This window comes from Sinocyclocheilus grahami, unplaced genomic scaffold (assembly GCF_001515645.1).
Source record: "Sinocyclocheilus grahami isolate Dianchi unplaced genomic scaffold, SAMN03320097.WGS_v1.1 scaffold319.1, whole genome shotgun sequence".
NCBI classification, from domain to species: Eukaryota; Metazoa; Chordata; class Actinopteri; order Cypriniformes; family Cyprinidae; genus Sinocyclocheilus; species Sinocyclocheilus grahami.
The window spans coordinates 1,403,172-1,420,651 of record NW_015505498.1 but is presented as its reverse complement, the minus strand read 5'-3'; the positions used below and the strand labels follow the sequence as shown (position 1 = coordinate 1,420,651).

The window sequence follows — 17,480 nt, the reverse complement described above, 5'->3', positions numbered from 1 at the left end:
CATGAATTCACACACTACTGTGTGATGTAATACAAAAACTTGAAACAGAAGATGCTACCCTCCCATCATTCCCTGCATTATTGGGCATTTTTTTCAGCATGACAATGAATATATTCATTCTCCCAAGATGACAATCCTTCAGTGGACATGTATTTCACTCAATCTTAACACTCTTGAGCTGCTGTGAGAGATTCTGTAGAGACGAGCTGAGTAAAACTCCCCATTAAAGATCAGAGCATTCAAGGAGGTCGTCCTCCAGGAGTTAAACAGGTCAGATGAGAAAATTTGTCATGAACTTGTACACTCAGTGCCAAGAAGGGTCAGAGCAGTATACTTTAAGTTTTGGAGGCCATACTAAGTACTAGAATATTATACATTTTCTGAATTAAATCTAGGGTGTACTCATTTCTGCAATCTTTAATTTAAACAAAATTGGCTAATTTACTTATCTTACCGAAAATATTGGCATATATTTAGTTGTTTTTATTAAGTATGTGTTTAATATGTTTACATTTTGCCATCTTTCCATGAATTATATTAATTATATTAGTGATCATTAAGAAAATACATATTTTATAATTATTCAGTGCTGTGCACTGTGTGTGTGTGTGTGTGTGTGTGTGTGTGTGTGTATATATATATATATATATATAATCTTAATTATTCCTTAGCCAATAACAATCTTAATTAATCTTTTGATTAATCATTTGACACTTTGTATGCTCTATTTCTCAGAGTGAGGAAAAGCTAGTATATTTTAGTATTACGTACAGTAAATTTAGTCACAGTTGGATGAAACTTTAAAAAAATTTTCTATGTTACCTGTAAACCCCCTTGGATTCGTCACTGTTAACACAACTTTCCTAATATCAACCATAAATGACTGACAGGCCGATGAGGAGGCGTACAGTGAGACGTGCTTGGTACCCGCAGTGACGTTCAGTGGTAGTAAAGCTCTTCTATAGGGATGTATGAGTGCGGTGTGAGGGAGTTGTGCTTTATCAATGCTGGCATGAATTCACACACCACTGTGTGATGTAATACAAAAACTTGAAACAGAAGATGCTACCCTCCCATCATTCCCTGCATTATTGGGCATTTTTTTCAGCATGACAATGAATATATTCATTCTCCCAAGATGACAATCCTTCAGTGGACATGTATTTCAACAACTTTCCTAATATCAACCATAAATGACTGACAGGCCGAGGGTGTTTCTTAAGTTTCTTGCTTTTTTATTTATAGAGTCCAGGGCTGTCACATACGCATGTCATCTATGTCAGTGATATCTGTCAGGCAGTGGAGACATTTTAAGCATGGAGTCCCCCCCCCCAAAAAAGAACAAACAAACCTGCATGGAGCAGCGGAAGAGCAGAGCTCTGTGAATGACAGCTGTTCCAAATGTGTGGATCTTCAGATTCTCAATGGGCCTGTGCATTACTAACAAATTACCTCTTCCTCTGTCTCTCCTCCAGAAGAGAGGATGCTGCAGGAGACCAGCGTTAGAGCAAGTCCAACCTGATCGCTCCATCCCCTCCCTCCCCAGCCCAGTCCTCCTCAATCCCAGGATGCTCTGCCCCTGCCGAGGGAAGCTGAAGTTGCTGGTGGTGTCTCTGAGTTTCGTCATCCTGTTCACCTGGCTTTACCTGCTCGTGGGGAACTCTGAAAGTGAGTATCAAGACGCCTATCGTCAGATCTTCAGATTTCTGGAAAGAAACGTTCTCTGTGAGATAGACTACAGTGGCCTATTTTTCCTGTGTTCTGATGTAAAGGCTGGACCGACAAAGAGTTTTCCTTTTAAGCTGGGGTGACTTGGGTGTTGAGACTGTCAGTCATAGACTTATCTCAGTCTGTGTGTTAAAAGCTTCATCTGATGGGTCTGTCTTCCTCAGAGATGCACAATAATCCTGTTGAGTGCTGATAACACAACTGATCTGCAGCCAGATCTTACAAAGCTAATCATTATAAAAGCTCATTCTCTCACTCTCTATCTGGCATGTGAACATATCCATCCCTATCATGAGAAATGCACACATAGGCCTATGCAGCACACAGAAAGGAAGAGTATCAGAGCATGATCATCAGTATTTATAAGCCTGAAAGTGTTTAAGAGAAGACTTGTCGTTTCCTTTAGAATTTTTTTTGGAGATATGTTTCTGCACTTCAAAAGCATTTTGTGGGCCATTGTTTGAAACGGTGCATTGGAGAGGTGGTTTTTAAAGCAAGATTCTTTCGAAGAATGCCTTGAAGTGTTAATACATTGGGCTGAATTGTGCCATATCAAGTTAATTTAATATTTAGGCAGTAAGGGACGAGTGCCTTCAGCCCCTTCAGCTATGCAGCATGGCCTGTATAAAAGTGGTTGCTTTTATAAAGCCTTACTAATAAAATATATTAAGGGCCCACATATTCATGGTTTATTTCTTAAACCAATTCATTCAAAAGTGGCGTCCTACCGCTATAACAGGGACATTTGACCTAAAATATTTACTTGAAGTTTCTCTGTGATTTAAGTTAGTATTTCAGTAATTTAACCTCACACTCTGATGTTGTTTTATGGTCACATAACATGCAGACAAATCACATATTTAATCTTTTTTTAGTAAATGTTTTATTTTGGTTGTTGTTATTGTAAAATTATTCATTTATTCTAATGATATGTTTTTATGATTTAAACAATTATTAATGAATGATTCATTTAATTATTAATAATGATCCCAGTTTTGGAAAACTTGTGGTATAAGATATAATCAGTGATTTGCTGAACCAGTTGTTCACATCAGAGTTTTAACTATATTGTATAATTATAGATGTAAAATTATATTGACCAATGAGAATTCAGGACCAAAACTATCCATTTTTATAAATAGTAACTCATACTAGGATTATACTAAGGTAGAAACATTGGCCCTTTTATAGTTTAGTTGGAAACTGCTAGTCTTGCTCAAGTCTTGATACTACATCAGTATTTCTTAACTAGAGGTCCGGGGCCCACTTGGGGGTCTCAGCAAATTTCCAATAGGGCCACAGGATGACTAAAAAGTAATTAAATTAACAAATTTATATTGTAAAATAATCTAAATTAAAATCAGTAACTAACAAAAAATTAATAACTGTTTTATTGAAGAATGTACAGTTCATTAAACATCTGGAATCCCAGAATTAATTGTGATTCATGAATCACAATTGGACAGTCTGTTGAGAATGGCTGCACTTTGTTGAGAATGCTTTTGGGAAACTGAAATTTATACCTATGACAATTTTTATGTATGTATATATATATATATATATATATATATATATATATATATATATATATATATATATATATATATACACATTATTTTAATAATACATTGTTAATAAAATTGGTTTTGTAGAATAACCTCATAATTATCAATTATATAGTTTTTGGAGAGCTCATAAAAGCATGAAATGGACCTTTCTCCATATGCTGCCTTTGACATCACAGCTCAGCATAGATGCAAGTGAAGCAACATTGTTTGTTCTTGTGGCGTCGTCAGCTAATCAGGGCATGCCATTTTCCTGTGGCTCTAGATTCATTAATCACATGGCATTTACGGCACAGGTGATTGGCTCAAAACAACCTTGTGGCAGAATTGTTGGGCCATAAGCAAAGATGTAGATTACATATAACATACTTCCAGGGGCCCTGTGCCCAACTGCCTGAGATGAATGTGAATGCTAATGGATAATGGATGAGAAACGACATGGTTATGCTCTGTGAGATGGTTCCCAACTCTGGTTAACAGGGATGAGAGATTTGCACTCGCTTATACAAGAGCGCAATGCAAGAAAATCTATCAAATCGTTCCAATAAATTCAATGCCTGTTACTTTGTTCTCCCTGATCACACCCAATTTTCTGCTACTTTAATCGTTCCAGCAGAGAGCAATGTGTAGATTGAGATACTCTTGGAGTCTGTCTTGAATCCGAATGACATTCACGTATATTGTCTCTCTGCAAATTCACCTCAAGCTTCCTATTTCCTTACCCCTCATCCATCCATCTCTGGGGTATAATCTGTCAAGATCACTGCGAATTAAATGAAATCTGTTGTGCCGTATCAGACGGGCGTTCCCTGCTCCTCTCCGCATGCTTGGTGGAATCTACAGAAGCACGACTACTGGAACGGGACGTCCTGGCATCGCGGGTTCGAGAGGTGGAGGAAGAGAACCGGCAGATCCGCCTCCAGCTGAGCCAATCGCAGGGCCTGGCTGCCCAGCCTGTCGAGGGAAACTATGGCAACCAGCAGTGGGTGGCATCAGCAGACACCGGTCCAGAAGATGCGGAGAACACAGCCGAGGAACGGGCCAATCACAGCGAGTGTTCTCGCTCGCCCACCGCAGAGAAGTGTGAGGTTAGATGACATATTGACAAGCAAAACATTTCACACAAGTTTGATAGGTTGAAATGATAAAACAATACAGGATAATATATTTGGTTAAAACTAAATAATGGCTCTGAAAATTAAAGTTAGTTCTGTGGAAAGTACTGGCATCATCATGTTGAGAGATGCCACTGTAGTTTGATATTTATTGAATCTACAGTATATTCAAATAATTTTGTGGCATATGTGTACGATTCTTTTCTGGACGACCGCTGCATGTTAGATGATGTTTAAAGTCTACACAATAAATCTTAAGAGTACTTTAACAAAGCTAATGTTCTTCAGTCCAATCTGAAACGTTGGCCTTTCTCTCCACACACAGTTGATTCATGTGGCGTGTGTGTGTGCGGGTCACAATGCCAGTCGGGACGTGGTCACTCTGGTGAAATCCATCCTGTTTCACAGGTAAGAACCAAGGGCAGGAAAATTAATAGTGAATAAATAGCAGTATAATAGTATACTGACACCAATATATAGAGCTGCATTGTGCATGCAATCTTATGTATGCAAAGTGTATAAGAATAAATATTGGGATTTAGCTATTCTCCAGTAGATTTTATATTTTTTTTTAATATGTATTAAGTTTGACCTGCAATCAAATTCCACAATTAAAAAAAAAAATTTTCAAAAAAAAAAAAAAAAAAAAAATTGAATTTGAAATTTGACATTTAATTTTTGGAATTTGAAATTTGAAATTCCAGACTTGAAATTTCAAATGGCAGATTTCATATTCCAAAATTCAAAAAAATGCAAATTTTCAAATTCAACAGTTTACATTTAAAATATTCAAAATGGAAAATTTTCAAAATGCAAATTTTCAAATTAGCGTATTGTCACCTTAGCATCACATAGTGTCACCTTAGTTGTCGCACCACATGATCATTCCAAATTAAATCATGAAATTAGCCAAAATAGTCATAAAAAATAGTGAATTTGCTTGATGTATTCATATAAAACCTAACATGTCAACATATCCACATCTCTCTTTTCAGGAGAAACCCACTACACTTTCATTTCATCACAGATACAGTGGCCAATCAGATCCTCAGCACTCTGTTCCAGTCGTGGATGGTGCCGTCCGTACAAGTCAGCTTCTATGACGCTGATGAACTCAAAGTAAGCACCTGCCTCACCATTCTCCCATGACTCTACACTTGCCATTTGACCCAGAGATGATGACCATGTCACAGAGCACCATTATAGAGGTTTAATGGGAGGTCATAAGCAGTGATAGTTTTGAAATGATGCAGGCAGCAATGACAAGTCTGAAGAATGATGCCGATAACAATCCTCTCTGTGCTCATTCAGGCACAAACAACTGAAATGAAAGACGTGCCACATGCGCTTATGGATTGTAATGAAGGGGCAAAGGTCCCCTTGGGACAGTATGGCTTGTCTGTGATAGTGGAAACATTGAGCTTGTTTACACTTCAGCGAGCTCAAGAGCTTTCGCTCGCGAAGAACTCTTGCACGCTCCAGAGGGTGTGAGAAAACACATAATTATTCATTTCTGTTCATATATTTAAAGTGACAGTGTGCCTCTTTTTTTACAACATGGCATGTGAGTGTAGCCTTTGCTGTGGCGTTGAATTATTCACTGTCTGTTGTGAATTTTTGTTATGCATTGCACGGTACGCTGAAAGATCGAAGTGACAATCAAAGGGCATGCCTCTTCTACGCACGCACACACACACACACACACACACATATTCTAGGAAAGCTCATTCTAGTTTACATTACACTGCACACTCAAGGACACTCACATGAATGCATGCACGCTCTCACATGCACAATAACACAAATACATTATTTCTTGTCCTATTTTGTGCTCCCGTCCCCCTCCCGCACTTAGTTCACCTCTGATTGTCAGCTGTTTGGCTTGGAGCCGTCTCTAATCATGCGGATTTTACATCCTGTGTCTCCGCTGTACATAGAGACCTCTTTGCTCTCCTGAGTATATGAAAGCTAAGCTGCAGGAAATCCAGTCTTTTTCAATCAACCCCTCTCCGGCAGATTATTATTAAACCTGAGCTCAGGTCATTAAGGATGTATGCTGAAAAGATGAAGCGTACAATAAGAACTGTAGGGGGTCATTTCCATGGGTGCAGATGATGCTATATCTGCACAATACAGTTCAGAAGCAAACATGAAGAGCACAATGAGCATCTCTGGTAGGTGATAGTGAACACATGCAGGGTTGTAAGAACAATCTGAAAACTATATTCTGGCCAGGTATATCATTAGTTATAATAGTCGCTACGCCCAGGAATACATGTTTTCATTCTGTGTACATTATTATTATTATATCAATATATAGGTCTCAGTACAATAATATTGTGATTGTGTAATGCTTAGTGTATAGTAATTTAAAACTGTGCCTGATTTTCTCTTACATTCATCACTTGAGAATATCAAGTCAAGTCAAGTCACCTTTATTTATATAGCGCTTTTAACAATACAGATTGTGTCAAAGCAACTGAACAGCATTAATTAGGAAAATAGTGTCAATACTGCAAAATGACAATAGTAAACACTCATTTTTCAGTTAAAGACAGTTCATCATTGAATTCAGTGATGTCAACATCCAGCTCAGTTTAAATAATATCTTTGCAATCATGTCAACGATATCGCTGGAAATGAAGTGTCCCCAACTAAGCAAGCCAGAGGCGACAGCGGCAAGGAACCAAAACTCCATCAGTGACAGAATGGAGAAAAAAATCTTGGGAGAAACCAGGCTCAGTCGGGGGGCCAGTTCACCTCTGAATATCAATACAGTTGTGTGTGGTAAAGTACTGTAATACTTAAAAAAAAAAAAAAAAATAATATGCTCAGCTGTCGAGCAGAGAGCACAACATCAGGTTTCCATACATAAAAAATCCATTCATCTTAACAAGAATGTTTTATCCATAACATACAAAATGCTGAATTTTCAAAACTAATCAATTTCAGTGTAATTTAATATATATATATACATACATACACAAATATTTTATACAAATTACTAGTTAAGAACTACACTACTAGTTGTACACTACCATCAGTATTTTTTATTATTATTGATATATTATAGTTTTATTACTCATTTAAATTTTAGTTGAAGGTTTAATTATTTTTATTTTTATATATATCTACATAGTTTCTTTTTAACATATTTGCACTTTGACCTGAAATTAAATATTCAGAATTCAAAAAATGTCAAATGTTTAATTTGAAATTTTGACATCTCAATTTGAAATGAATTAGAAGTGTGCTTTACACATAATCTCTGTCTCTCTCTCATTGTTTTTATTATTATTTTTTCATTTATTTTATGTAAAGCACTTTGAATTACCGTTGTGTATGAAATGTGCTATATAAATAAACTTGCCTTGCCCTCTCTCTCTCTCTCTCTCTCTCTCTCTCTCTCTCTCTCTCTCTCATTGATAATAACTTTAAAATGCAATAAATTTGTAGTCAGATATACACAAATGTAAATACTGTTTAAAAGTGTATATATAAATATGTAATCATTGTTGCTGATTTGAATCTCTTTTGCCATGTTGATTTTCCAGTGTTAAAATATCAAATACTTTTCTAAGATTATAATGTTGTAATTTATAGAGCTGGATGATTTTTTTATTGAAGTCTATATTAAAGAATAAAGAATGAGTTCTCTAGGTAGAAAAAAAAAAATTTGGGGGTAGAAAAATGAATGAGAAAAATACTCCTAGAACCAAGGCTGATAAAGTCACTGTTGTGCTCTTTTGCTACTTTCTCACAGATTTCTCTGTTTCTTTCTCTCATCCTCATAGTCGGAGGTGTCATGGATACCAAACAAACACTATTCAGGAATTTATGGCCTGATGAAGCTCACACTCACTAAAGCTCTGCCATCCAACCTTTCAAAGGTCATCGTCCTTGATACAGACATCACCTTTGCCACTGACATCGCTGAGCTGTGGGCCATCTTCCGGAAGTTCACAGGTAATCGCTCGCTTTCCTTCAGGAGTCATATAAAGCATCTGGACAGTGAAATTTAACACTGACGTTGTGATTGCAGAGAAACAGGTGATTGGTCTGGTAGAGAATCAGAGCGATTGGTACCTCGGTAATCTGTGGAAAAATCACAAACCCTGGCCAGCCCTCGGGAGGGGCTTTAACACAGGTGAGGGCTTGCAGCTTCTATTTCAACTCTGCTTATCAACCAACACTGTGTTCCAAACAACAGTTTTTGTAAATGGTTATTAGTGGGCATTCTTGGGGATATATGATTCTAATAAGAAAAGTACAGTTTTAATAACTCCACACATCAGAAGAAATGGACAGCACCTGAGTTAAATATATGAGTGTCACAGCAAAGGGTCTGAATACTTAGGACCATGTGATATTTCAGTTTTTCTTTTTTAATAAATCTGCAAAAATGTCAACAATTCTGTGTTTTTCTGTCAATATGGGGTGCTGTGTGTACATTAATGAGGAAAAAAAATTAACTTAAATGATTTTAGCAAATGGCTGCAATATAACAAAGAGTGAAAAATTTAAGGGGGTCTGAATACTTTCCGTACCCACTGTATATGTTGTGTCAAAAAATATTGTTTAGTGTTTTTGAAAGAAGTCTCTTATATATACTCACCAATACAGTGAAATTACAATTTAAAATAGCTGTTTTCTATTTGAATATTTTTTTTAAATGTAATTTATTCCTGTGATGGTAAAGCTGAATTTTCAGCATCGATACTCCAATCTTCAGTGTCATATAACCCTTTCCTGCTCAATTATTTCAGTATCAGTTATTACTGATGCTCAATTTTAAATACTGGTTCTTATTATTAGCAATTTTGAGAACCGTTTTTGCTGGTTAACATTTTTTATTTTTTTGTGGAAACTGTGATACATTTTCAAAATTCTTCGATGAAGAGGAAGTTTAAAAGAACAGCATTTATTTGAAATAGCAATCTTATGTAACATAAAGGTTTTTACTCTAACATCTGATCAATTTAATGCATCCTTGCTGAAAAAAAGTATTGATTTCAGTTCATGAATGATCCACAAAAATATGAACCAGCACAACTGTTTTCAACATTCATAATAAGAAATGTTTCTTGAGCGCCAAAAATTATGCTAATATTTTACAATATTACTGTTTTTACTGTATTTCCGATAAACTGATAAATGCAGTATTGGTGAGCATAAGAGACTTCTTTCAAAAACATAAAACAAATCTAAAGTATCCAAACTTTTGACCGGTAGTGCATATATTGTAATATATTAAACAAATGAATTACTCATTCAATTAAAAACAAAATTAAATAATATAAAGATTATTTAAAATGTGTTCATAAAGTTCAAAAGCATTTTTTTGTTGGTTTGCTTGTTGATTTGGAAGGAGTTATTCATGGTGTACAAATCAAATATAAAGATATCAAATTTTGGTACATTCATTGTTTTTTGACCTAATATGAGCCTGTGCAGCTTTCACAGGAAAGAGCACGCAGGCATGATCACTTCGGAGTGCAGCACACTGTTTGTCACACTGTGAATTTCATTTCAGTATGAAAAAGAGAATAGTTTGCACTGGGCTCCGTTTGACAACAGGTGTTTCTTTTTGGTGCTGCAGGTGTGATTTTACTCTACCTTGAGAGACTGCGGCGGATCGGCTGGGAACAGATGTGGAGACTGACGGCAGAGCGAGAGCTAATGAGCATGCTTTCAACATCCCTGGCAGACCAGGTCCACATCCTTCATGAGCAATACAAAATCCCTTTAGAAGAAGCATTTATTTCATACATCTTAGGAGATTTTTGCAACAGTAGTCTAAATAATGATGAAATCTGAGCTAACCATGGCTGAATGGTGTTGTATAATGCAACAAATATGTCATGTTATTGTTTTTTGCTCACAGGACATATTCAATGCATTCATAAAACAGAACCCAGTTCTGGTGCATCAGCTTCCGTGCTTCTGGAACGTACAGTTATCGGATCACACTCGCTCTGAACAGTGCTACACTGAGGTGTCAGATCTAAAGGTAACACTATATTTGGACATTTTTTTAGGTATACTGGGTATTAAGAGCGTTCAAAGTCGTGGCCTAATGGTTAGAGAGTCGGACTCGTAACCCAAAGGTTGCGGGTTCGAGTCTCGTACCGGCAGGGATTGTAGGTGGGTGGGAGTGTATGTACAGCTCTCTCTCCTACCTTCAATACCACGACTGAGGTGCCCTTGAGCAACCCCCAACTGCTCCCTGGGCGCCGCAGCAAAAATGGCTGCCCACTACTCCGGGTGTGTGTTCACGGTGTGTGTGTGTGTTCACTGCTGTGTGTGTGCACTTTGGATGGGATAAATGCAGAGCACTAATTCCTAGTATGGGTCACCGTACTTGGCCACATATCACGTCACTCACAAAGAGACTCTTTAATTGGTCCAGGCTTTGCTTTATTCATTGCCAAATTCACTGTGTTTGTTTTACAAATTGTTTCTAATGCAAATGTTCGCTCAACCGTCACATTCATTTCCTGTCAAATTTCCATTTTAGTATGGAAATGATGTCTTTGAAGTTGTTTATTGCTCACTTTGATTATTTCCTCGTGCAGGTCATTCACTGGAACTCTCCTAAAAAGCTGAGGGTAAAGAACAAGCACGTGGAATTTTTCCGTAATCTTTACTTGACGTTCCTGGAGTACGACGGGAATCTTCTGAGACGGGAACTCTTTGGCTGTCCCAGTCAGGCCAGCTCTGAGAGCACAGTGGTGAGTTAGTTTAGTAGATTATGCAGTTTTATGCAAATATCTTATTTTTGGAGTAGCATGCATATAATGTCACTATATATTTATTGACAAAAAAATGCTTAAATACTTAAAATATAATAAAATACATCTTGTATATCTGACAGTCCTGGGCTACAGAGGCCTGTTTCTGCCTTAGATTAAAAAATAAAGAATACATTTCTAATAAGTAATTTTTTTATTAATACAAATAATAAACACAGAATTGTGAAATGTTGAAGAAAAATCCGAATTGTGAGATATAAAAGTGTAATTGCAAAAATAAAATAAAATAAAATAAATCAAAATTATGAGATAATCAATAAACAAACAGATTTGCAAGATATTCAGAATTGTGAGTAAAAACAGTCAGAATTGTGAAATGTAAACTTGAAATTACAAGAAAAAGTGAGAATTCTGATTTAGGCTAATATCTCGCAGTTTTGAGTTTATATCTTGCAATTCTAAGAAAAATATTTCATCTCGAGCACCTCAGAATTGTGAGATAAAAAGTCGCAATTACCTTTTTTCCCCCTGCATAGGCTTCCATAGTAAACAGGAAATAAATAAATAAAAATTGATGTCACATGTCAGATTCTTTGTTTATCCAGTTTAAAGACTTTGATGTACTTTCTTCCTGTCAATCATTTTGCATGGTCATGCGAGAAAGCTATTTTGCTACCGTCCTTTTGACTGTTCAGGTTTACTGATAATCAAATGGCTCTTCATTTTATTTTCCCTACCTGTGTCGCTGCTCTCTGTGTGCATGTGTGTATATGTCTATGGTGGGCGGAGTTTTAGAAAGATGGGGTGTGGCTTCCAGCACCCTGAAACAGCAGACCACAATTCTTATATCTTAAGAGAACAAGAAGACTTAAGAGAGACAGAGACAGTATTAGAGGGACTTTATATTCTTAAACTGGATCATTCTAAATAAGTAATAAATACCCAGGTTAAAAAGCAGCTCAGCCTTGGATTTGTACAAGGAAAAAGGGCAGCACGACCAGTGACTGTTTGATGTGTCTTGCTCAGCATAGCTGATAAACCATATTATTCATTGTTTCCAGCTTCAGCACGCACTAGAGGAGTTAGATGAGGACGATCAGTGCTATGATTTTCGGAGGGAGCGAATCATGGTGCACAGGGTGCATCTGTACTTCCTGCAATATGAATACACACCTACAGATGATGGCACAGACATCACGCTGGTCGCACAGCTCTCCATGGACAGGTGAGGAAGACAGACTGTCCAAATGAATCTACAGTCACGTTTGGGCCACTCATGCTCATGCCAAGGCAATTTAATTACAAAACGGTCAAATATGATGTTGTGTTGAACCCTCTGCAGCACTCTGATTGAAATGAGAATAGATTACTACAAGCATTGCGAGTTAATAACATTTTCAAAACAGTGTGATTATTGTTAACTAAAACTACATATAAATATTAGATTTTTTTTTTCGGTGAGTAGCCAATGCAACATTTCAGATTTTTTGTTTGAGTGGAAGCACTAAAATGACTAACTGGAAATACAGTAAATCCTAATTAAATTAATAAAAAATTAATAATATAAATTAAAAAATAAACCTGAATAATACTATTTAAACAAAAACATATAAAAAGCAGATAAATGAAAAAGAAATGTATAAAAATGAAAGCTAAATTAAAATATTAATAAAAGCTTAGCATATAAAAATATTAAAATACAACTGAATAGCATTAGTTAACAAACAAATACTAATAATAAAAAGTACTATAAAACAAGAAACATTTAAAAAAAATGAAAGTATGAAAATAAAATTGAAATTCTTAATAAATAAATTCTTAAAATGTTTAATTATTCTTATTATTTTTATTAAATTTTAAATATGAATTTACTAATTGACTACTTTAATACTGCTTTAAAACATGTTTAACCCTCATGTTATTTTCAGATGTACTTTATTTTAGGGTTACTAATTTAACATGATTAGTTTTAAATATATATATATATATACAGTGGGTACGGAAAGTATTCAGACCCCCTTAAATTTTTCACTCTTTGTTATATTGCAGCCATTTGCTAAAATCATTTAAGTTAATTTTTTTTCCTCATTAATGTACACACAGCACCCCATATTGACAGAAAAACACAGAATTGTTGACATTTTTGCAGATTTATTAAAAAAGAAAAACTGAAATAACACATGGTCCTAAGTATTCAGACCCTTTGCTCAGTATTTAGTAGAAGCACCCTTTTGATCGAATACAGCCATGAGTCTTTTTGGGAAAGAGGCAACAAGTTTTTCACACCTGGATTTAGGGATCCTCTGCCATTCCTCCTTGCAGAGCCTCTCCAGTTCTGTCAGGTTGGATGGTAAACGTTGGTGGACAGCCATTTTTAGGTCTCTCCAGAGATGCTCAATTGGGTTTAAGTCAGGGCTCTGGCTGGGCCATTCAAGAACAGTCACAGAGTTGTTGTGAAGCCACTCCTTCATTATTTTAGCTGTGTGCTTAGGGTCATTGTCTTGTTGGAAGATAAACCTTCGGCCCAGTCTGAGGTCCTGAGCACTCGAGAAGGTTTTCGTCCAGGATATCCCTGTACTTGGCCACATTCATCTTTCCCTCGATTGCAACCAGTCGTCCTGTCCCTGCAGCTGAAAAACACCCCCACAGCATGATGCCGCCACCACCATGCTTCACTGTTGGGACTGTATTGGACAGGTGATGAGCAGTGCCTGGTTTTCTCCACACATACCGCTTAGAATTAAGGCCAAAAAGTTATATCTTGGTCTCATCAGACCAGAGAATCTTATTCAGGTGTTTTTTAGCAAACTCCATGCAGGCTTTCATGTGTCTTGCACTGAGGAGAGGCTTCCGTCGGGCCACTCTGCCATAAAGCCCCGACTGGTGGAGGGCTGCAGTGATGGTTGACTTTCTACAACTTTCTCCCATCTCCCAACTGCATCTCTGGAGCTCAGCCACAGTGATCTTTGGGTTCTTCTTTACCTCTCTCACCAAGGCTCTTCGCCCCCGATAGCTCAGTTTGGCCGGACGGCCAGCTCTAGGAAGGGTTCTGATCATCCCAAACGTCTTCCATTTAAGGAATGGAGGCCACTGTGCTCTTGGGAACCTTAAGTGCAGCAGAAACTTTTTTGTAACCTTGGCCAGATCTGTGCCTTGCCACAATTCTGTCTCTGAGCTCTTCAGGCAGTTCCTTTGACCTCATGATTCTCATTTGCTCTGACATGCACTGTGAGCTGTAAGGTCTTATATAGACAGGTGTGTGGCTTTCCAAATCAAGTCCAATCAGTATAATCAAACACAGCTAGACTCAAATGAAGGTGTAGAACCATCTCAAGGATGATCAGAAGAAATAGACAGCACAAAAAGTACTATAAAACAAGAAACATTTAAAAAAAATGAAAGTATGAAAATAAAATTGAAATTCTTAATAAATAAATTCTTAAAATGTTTAATTATTCTTATTATTTTTATTAAATTTTAAATATGAATTTACTAATTGACTACTTTAATACTGCTTTAAAACATGTTTAACCCTCATGTTATTTTCAGATGTACTTTATTTTAGGGTTACTAATTTAACATGATTAGTTTTAAATATATATATATATATACAGTGGGTACGGAAAGTATTCAGACCCCCTTAAATTTTTCACTCTTTGTTATATTGCAGCCATTTGCTAAAATCAAGTGAATTTTTTTTCCTCATTAATGTACACACAGCACCCCATATTGACAGAAAAACACAGAATTGTTGACATTTTTGAAGATTTATTAAAAATGAAAAACTGAAATATCACATGGTCCTAAGTATTCAGACCCTTTGCTCAGTATTTAGTAGAAGCACCCTTTTGAACTAATACAGCCATGAGTCTTTTTGGGAAAGACCCAACAAGTAAAAATTTAAGGGGGTCTGAATACTTTCCGTACCCACTGTATATATTGCAAACAGAATGCTTGACATGGGATTGTTGTGAAATAAATTATATAAATAATAATTCATTATAGCACATTTTGCTTTTTGTGATTAATTCAGTTAATTAAGTGGCTTGCCATTCATTTAATTAACTTAGAAATGCATTCGACTGAAGGCCTTGCTTTATTTTTTTCATTTTTTTCTGTAAGATTAATAAGAGTAGGAAAATAATAATCTTTTCAGCAAGAAAATAATAATGTATTATCTTCCGTTTAGAGTCTTTCCACTGATCTATTTAAAACAAGGTTTTTTGTCTTTTTGATATCACTGAAGCCTCTGTTTTACTTCTGAAGTAGTCTTGGCATTTTCAGAAAGGTAATTGTTATGCAGGATAGCAGCTTTGTTTGTGTTTGAAACAAGTATCAACTAGAAGCGCTTGACGTAGTGAAGATCAGAGCATACCATACTAGCTACTGAAAGCTTGCCCTGCAGGTTTAAAAAAATGTATCAAAAAGAGTCCATAATCTTGCCTCACTTCAGTTACTGCCCAAAATTTCACTGGAGACACTTTGTATTTGTCTAGACTGCAGATGCTGGAGGCCATCTGTAAACACTGGGAGGGCCCCATCAGTTTGGCCCTGTACATGTCTGATGCCGAGGCTCAACAGTTCCTGCGTTACGCTCAGGCCTCTGAAGTCCTCAAGAACCGCAAGAATGTAGGCTATCATATTGTTTATAAGGAGGGTCAGTTCTACCCTGTCAATCTGGTACGCAATGTGGCACTCCGCAACGTCAACACACCCTATGTTTTTCTGACTGATGTCGATTTTCTGCCCATGTACGGCCTCTACGATTACCTCAGGTAAGCAGCGAATTTGTTAGGAATTATCTGTTAATATAACAGTTCCATTTCTGTAATATATCTGTGTGTGTGTGTGTGTTTTTTTTTTTACTATTTAATGTAGAAAAAGTATAGTCCAACTGGACATGGCCAGTACCAAGAAGGCTCTGGTTGTGCCCGCCTTTGAGACGCTGAGATATCGCCTCTCCTTCCCCAAATCTAAGGCCGAGCTGCTTTCTATGCTGGACATGGGGACTCTCTACACCTTCAGGTACAGTAGACATTCAAAATAATCATCTCATAATCAATATCCAGTGTGTTTAGCCTTCATCCGTCCCTCGGGTCGTTTTGACCCGAAAATGATTATCAAAAAAATTCTACAAATCGTGTGTTGATCATACCGGTCCAAGATTTCTTTACTTTTGTCACACTTGCACTGGGAATACACACACACACACACACACACAAAATTGAGTGCATTCGAGGAGTTTAAAGGGGTGCAATAAAAAAAGTAACAAAAGTGTCCCTCACGGGTCATTTTGACCCACATAGGAATGAATGGAATTTATGAGAAAACTGCATTTTTTTATTACATTTGATTTTTTTTATATACAAAATCTGAGACAATCCAGTAAAGATTTATACTCAAACGAAGGGCTGAGACAACAGAATATCAGCAGAAACAACTCACATACACACATGGTACACACACTCCCATAGAACACATTATACTATGTTTCATGTTTCTGCTAGGATATGACTGTCATTTTTCCTTTTTTTGTTACTTAACACAGTTAAATTTGAGTGATGTGGTGGAGTTGATGAGTTTGAGTTTAATATCCAATGAGTATATACCAATGAGTTTATATCATATTTATATTTAAAAATATATTATATATTTATTTCATATTCATGAAATTGTATGAATATACATATGTTTAGGTTATAATTCAGTTAGATTTTTTTACAAAATATGGATTTTGTAATATTTCAATATATATTTGAATCCATAAACAACCAAATTGAAGCCTCAAAATTATCTAATTTCTCATGTTTCACTTATTTTGCTCAGTTAAAAATCTCCATAGGATACTATAGGCCCCTCTAGTGGCTGTAACCATAAAATGCAAAATTATGTCATTTTTCCCCACCAGATGGCACCAGAGACACACAGTGACTCAATTCCAAGGCCATCTGTTGTTTTTTTGATGAAACATGTCTTTATTTGTTTTGTTTTTTGGTGAAGTAATGTACAAAAACTGCTTATTTGCTTATATTTTCTTTAAAATATCCAGAAAAAAAGGTAAATATAATAAAAATCACCAACAAATAATAGAAAAACCTACATAAATATTTAGAAAATAATTATAAAAATGGATCGATATAAGATTTCTGGACCAAAAAAATGTTTTAGCCTTTGGGTCATTTTGACCCGCGAAGGACACTTTTGTTATAGGTTCGGGAGGGACGGATGAGGGTTAAAATTTATATTGGGCGGGTGGGGGAGACAAATAAGATTGTCCCCAATAAAGAAAAGGGAAATGCCCATTTTTACCAATGTGTATT

At 36.3% G+C, this 17,480-nt stretch overlaps 1 protein-coding gene across 1 annotated transcript in view; it reads left to right on the top strand.

Annotated features, from left to right (window-relative positions):
- Positions 1 to 17,480, top strand: part of LOC107602128 (glycosyltransferase-like protein LARGE2) — a 32,557-nt gene that overhangs the window by 10,713 nt on the left and 4,364 nt on the right. Inside the window, exons 2-13 of the mRNA XM_016294539.1 lie at positions 1,476 to 1,668; positions 4,092 to 4,381; positions 4,734 to 4,816; positions 5,404 to 5,527; positions 8,203 to 8,374; positions 8,451 to 8,555; positions 10,008 to 10,120; positions 10,293 to 10,418; positions 10,984 to 11,139; positions 12,222 to 12,385; positions 15,657 to 15,935; positions 16,039 to 16,185. Of these exons, the coding sequence (XP_016150025.1) occupies positions 1,569 to 1,668; positions 4,092 to 4,381; positions 4,734 to 4,816; positions 5,404 to 5,527; positions 8,203 to 8,374; positions 8,451 to 8,555; positions 10,008 to 10,120; positions 10,293 to 10,418; positions 10,984 to 11,139; positions 12,222 to 12,385; positions 15,657 to 15,935; positions 16,039 to 16,185 (1,859 nt within the window). The 5' untranslated portion in view covers positions 1,476 to 1,568. The remainder of the gene's footprint in view (positions 1 to 1,475; positions 1,669 to 4,091; positions 4,382 to 4,733; positions 4,817 to 5,403; positions 5,528 to 8,202; positions 8,375 to 8,450; positions 8,556 to 10,007; positions 10,121 to 10,292; positions 10,419 to 10,983; positions 11,140 to 12,221; positions 12,386 to 15,656; positions 15,936 to 16,038; positions 16,186 to 17,480) is intronic.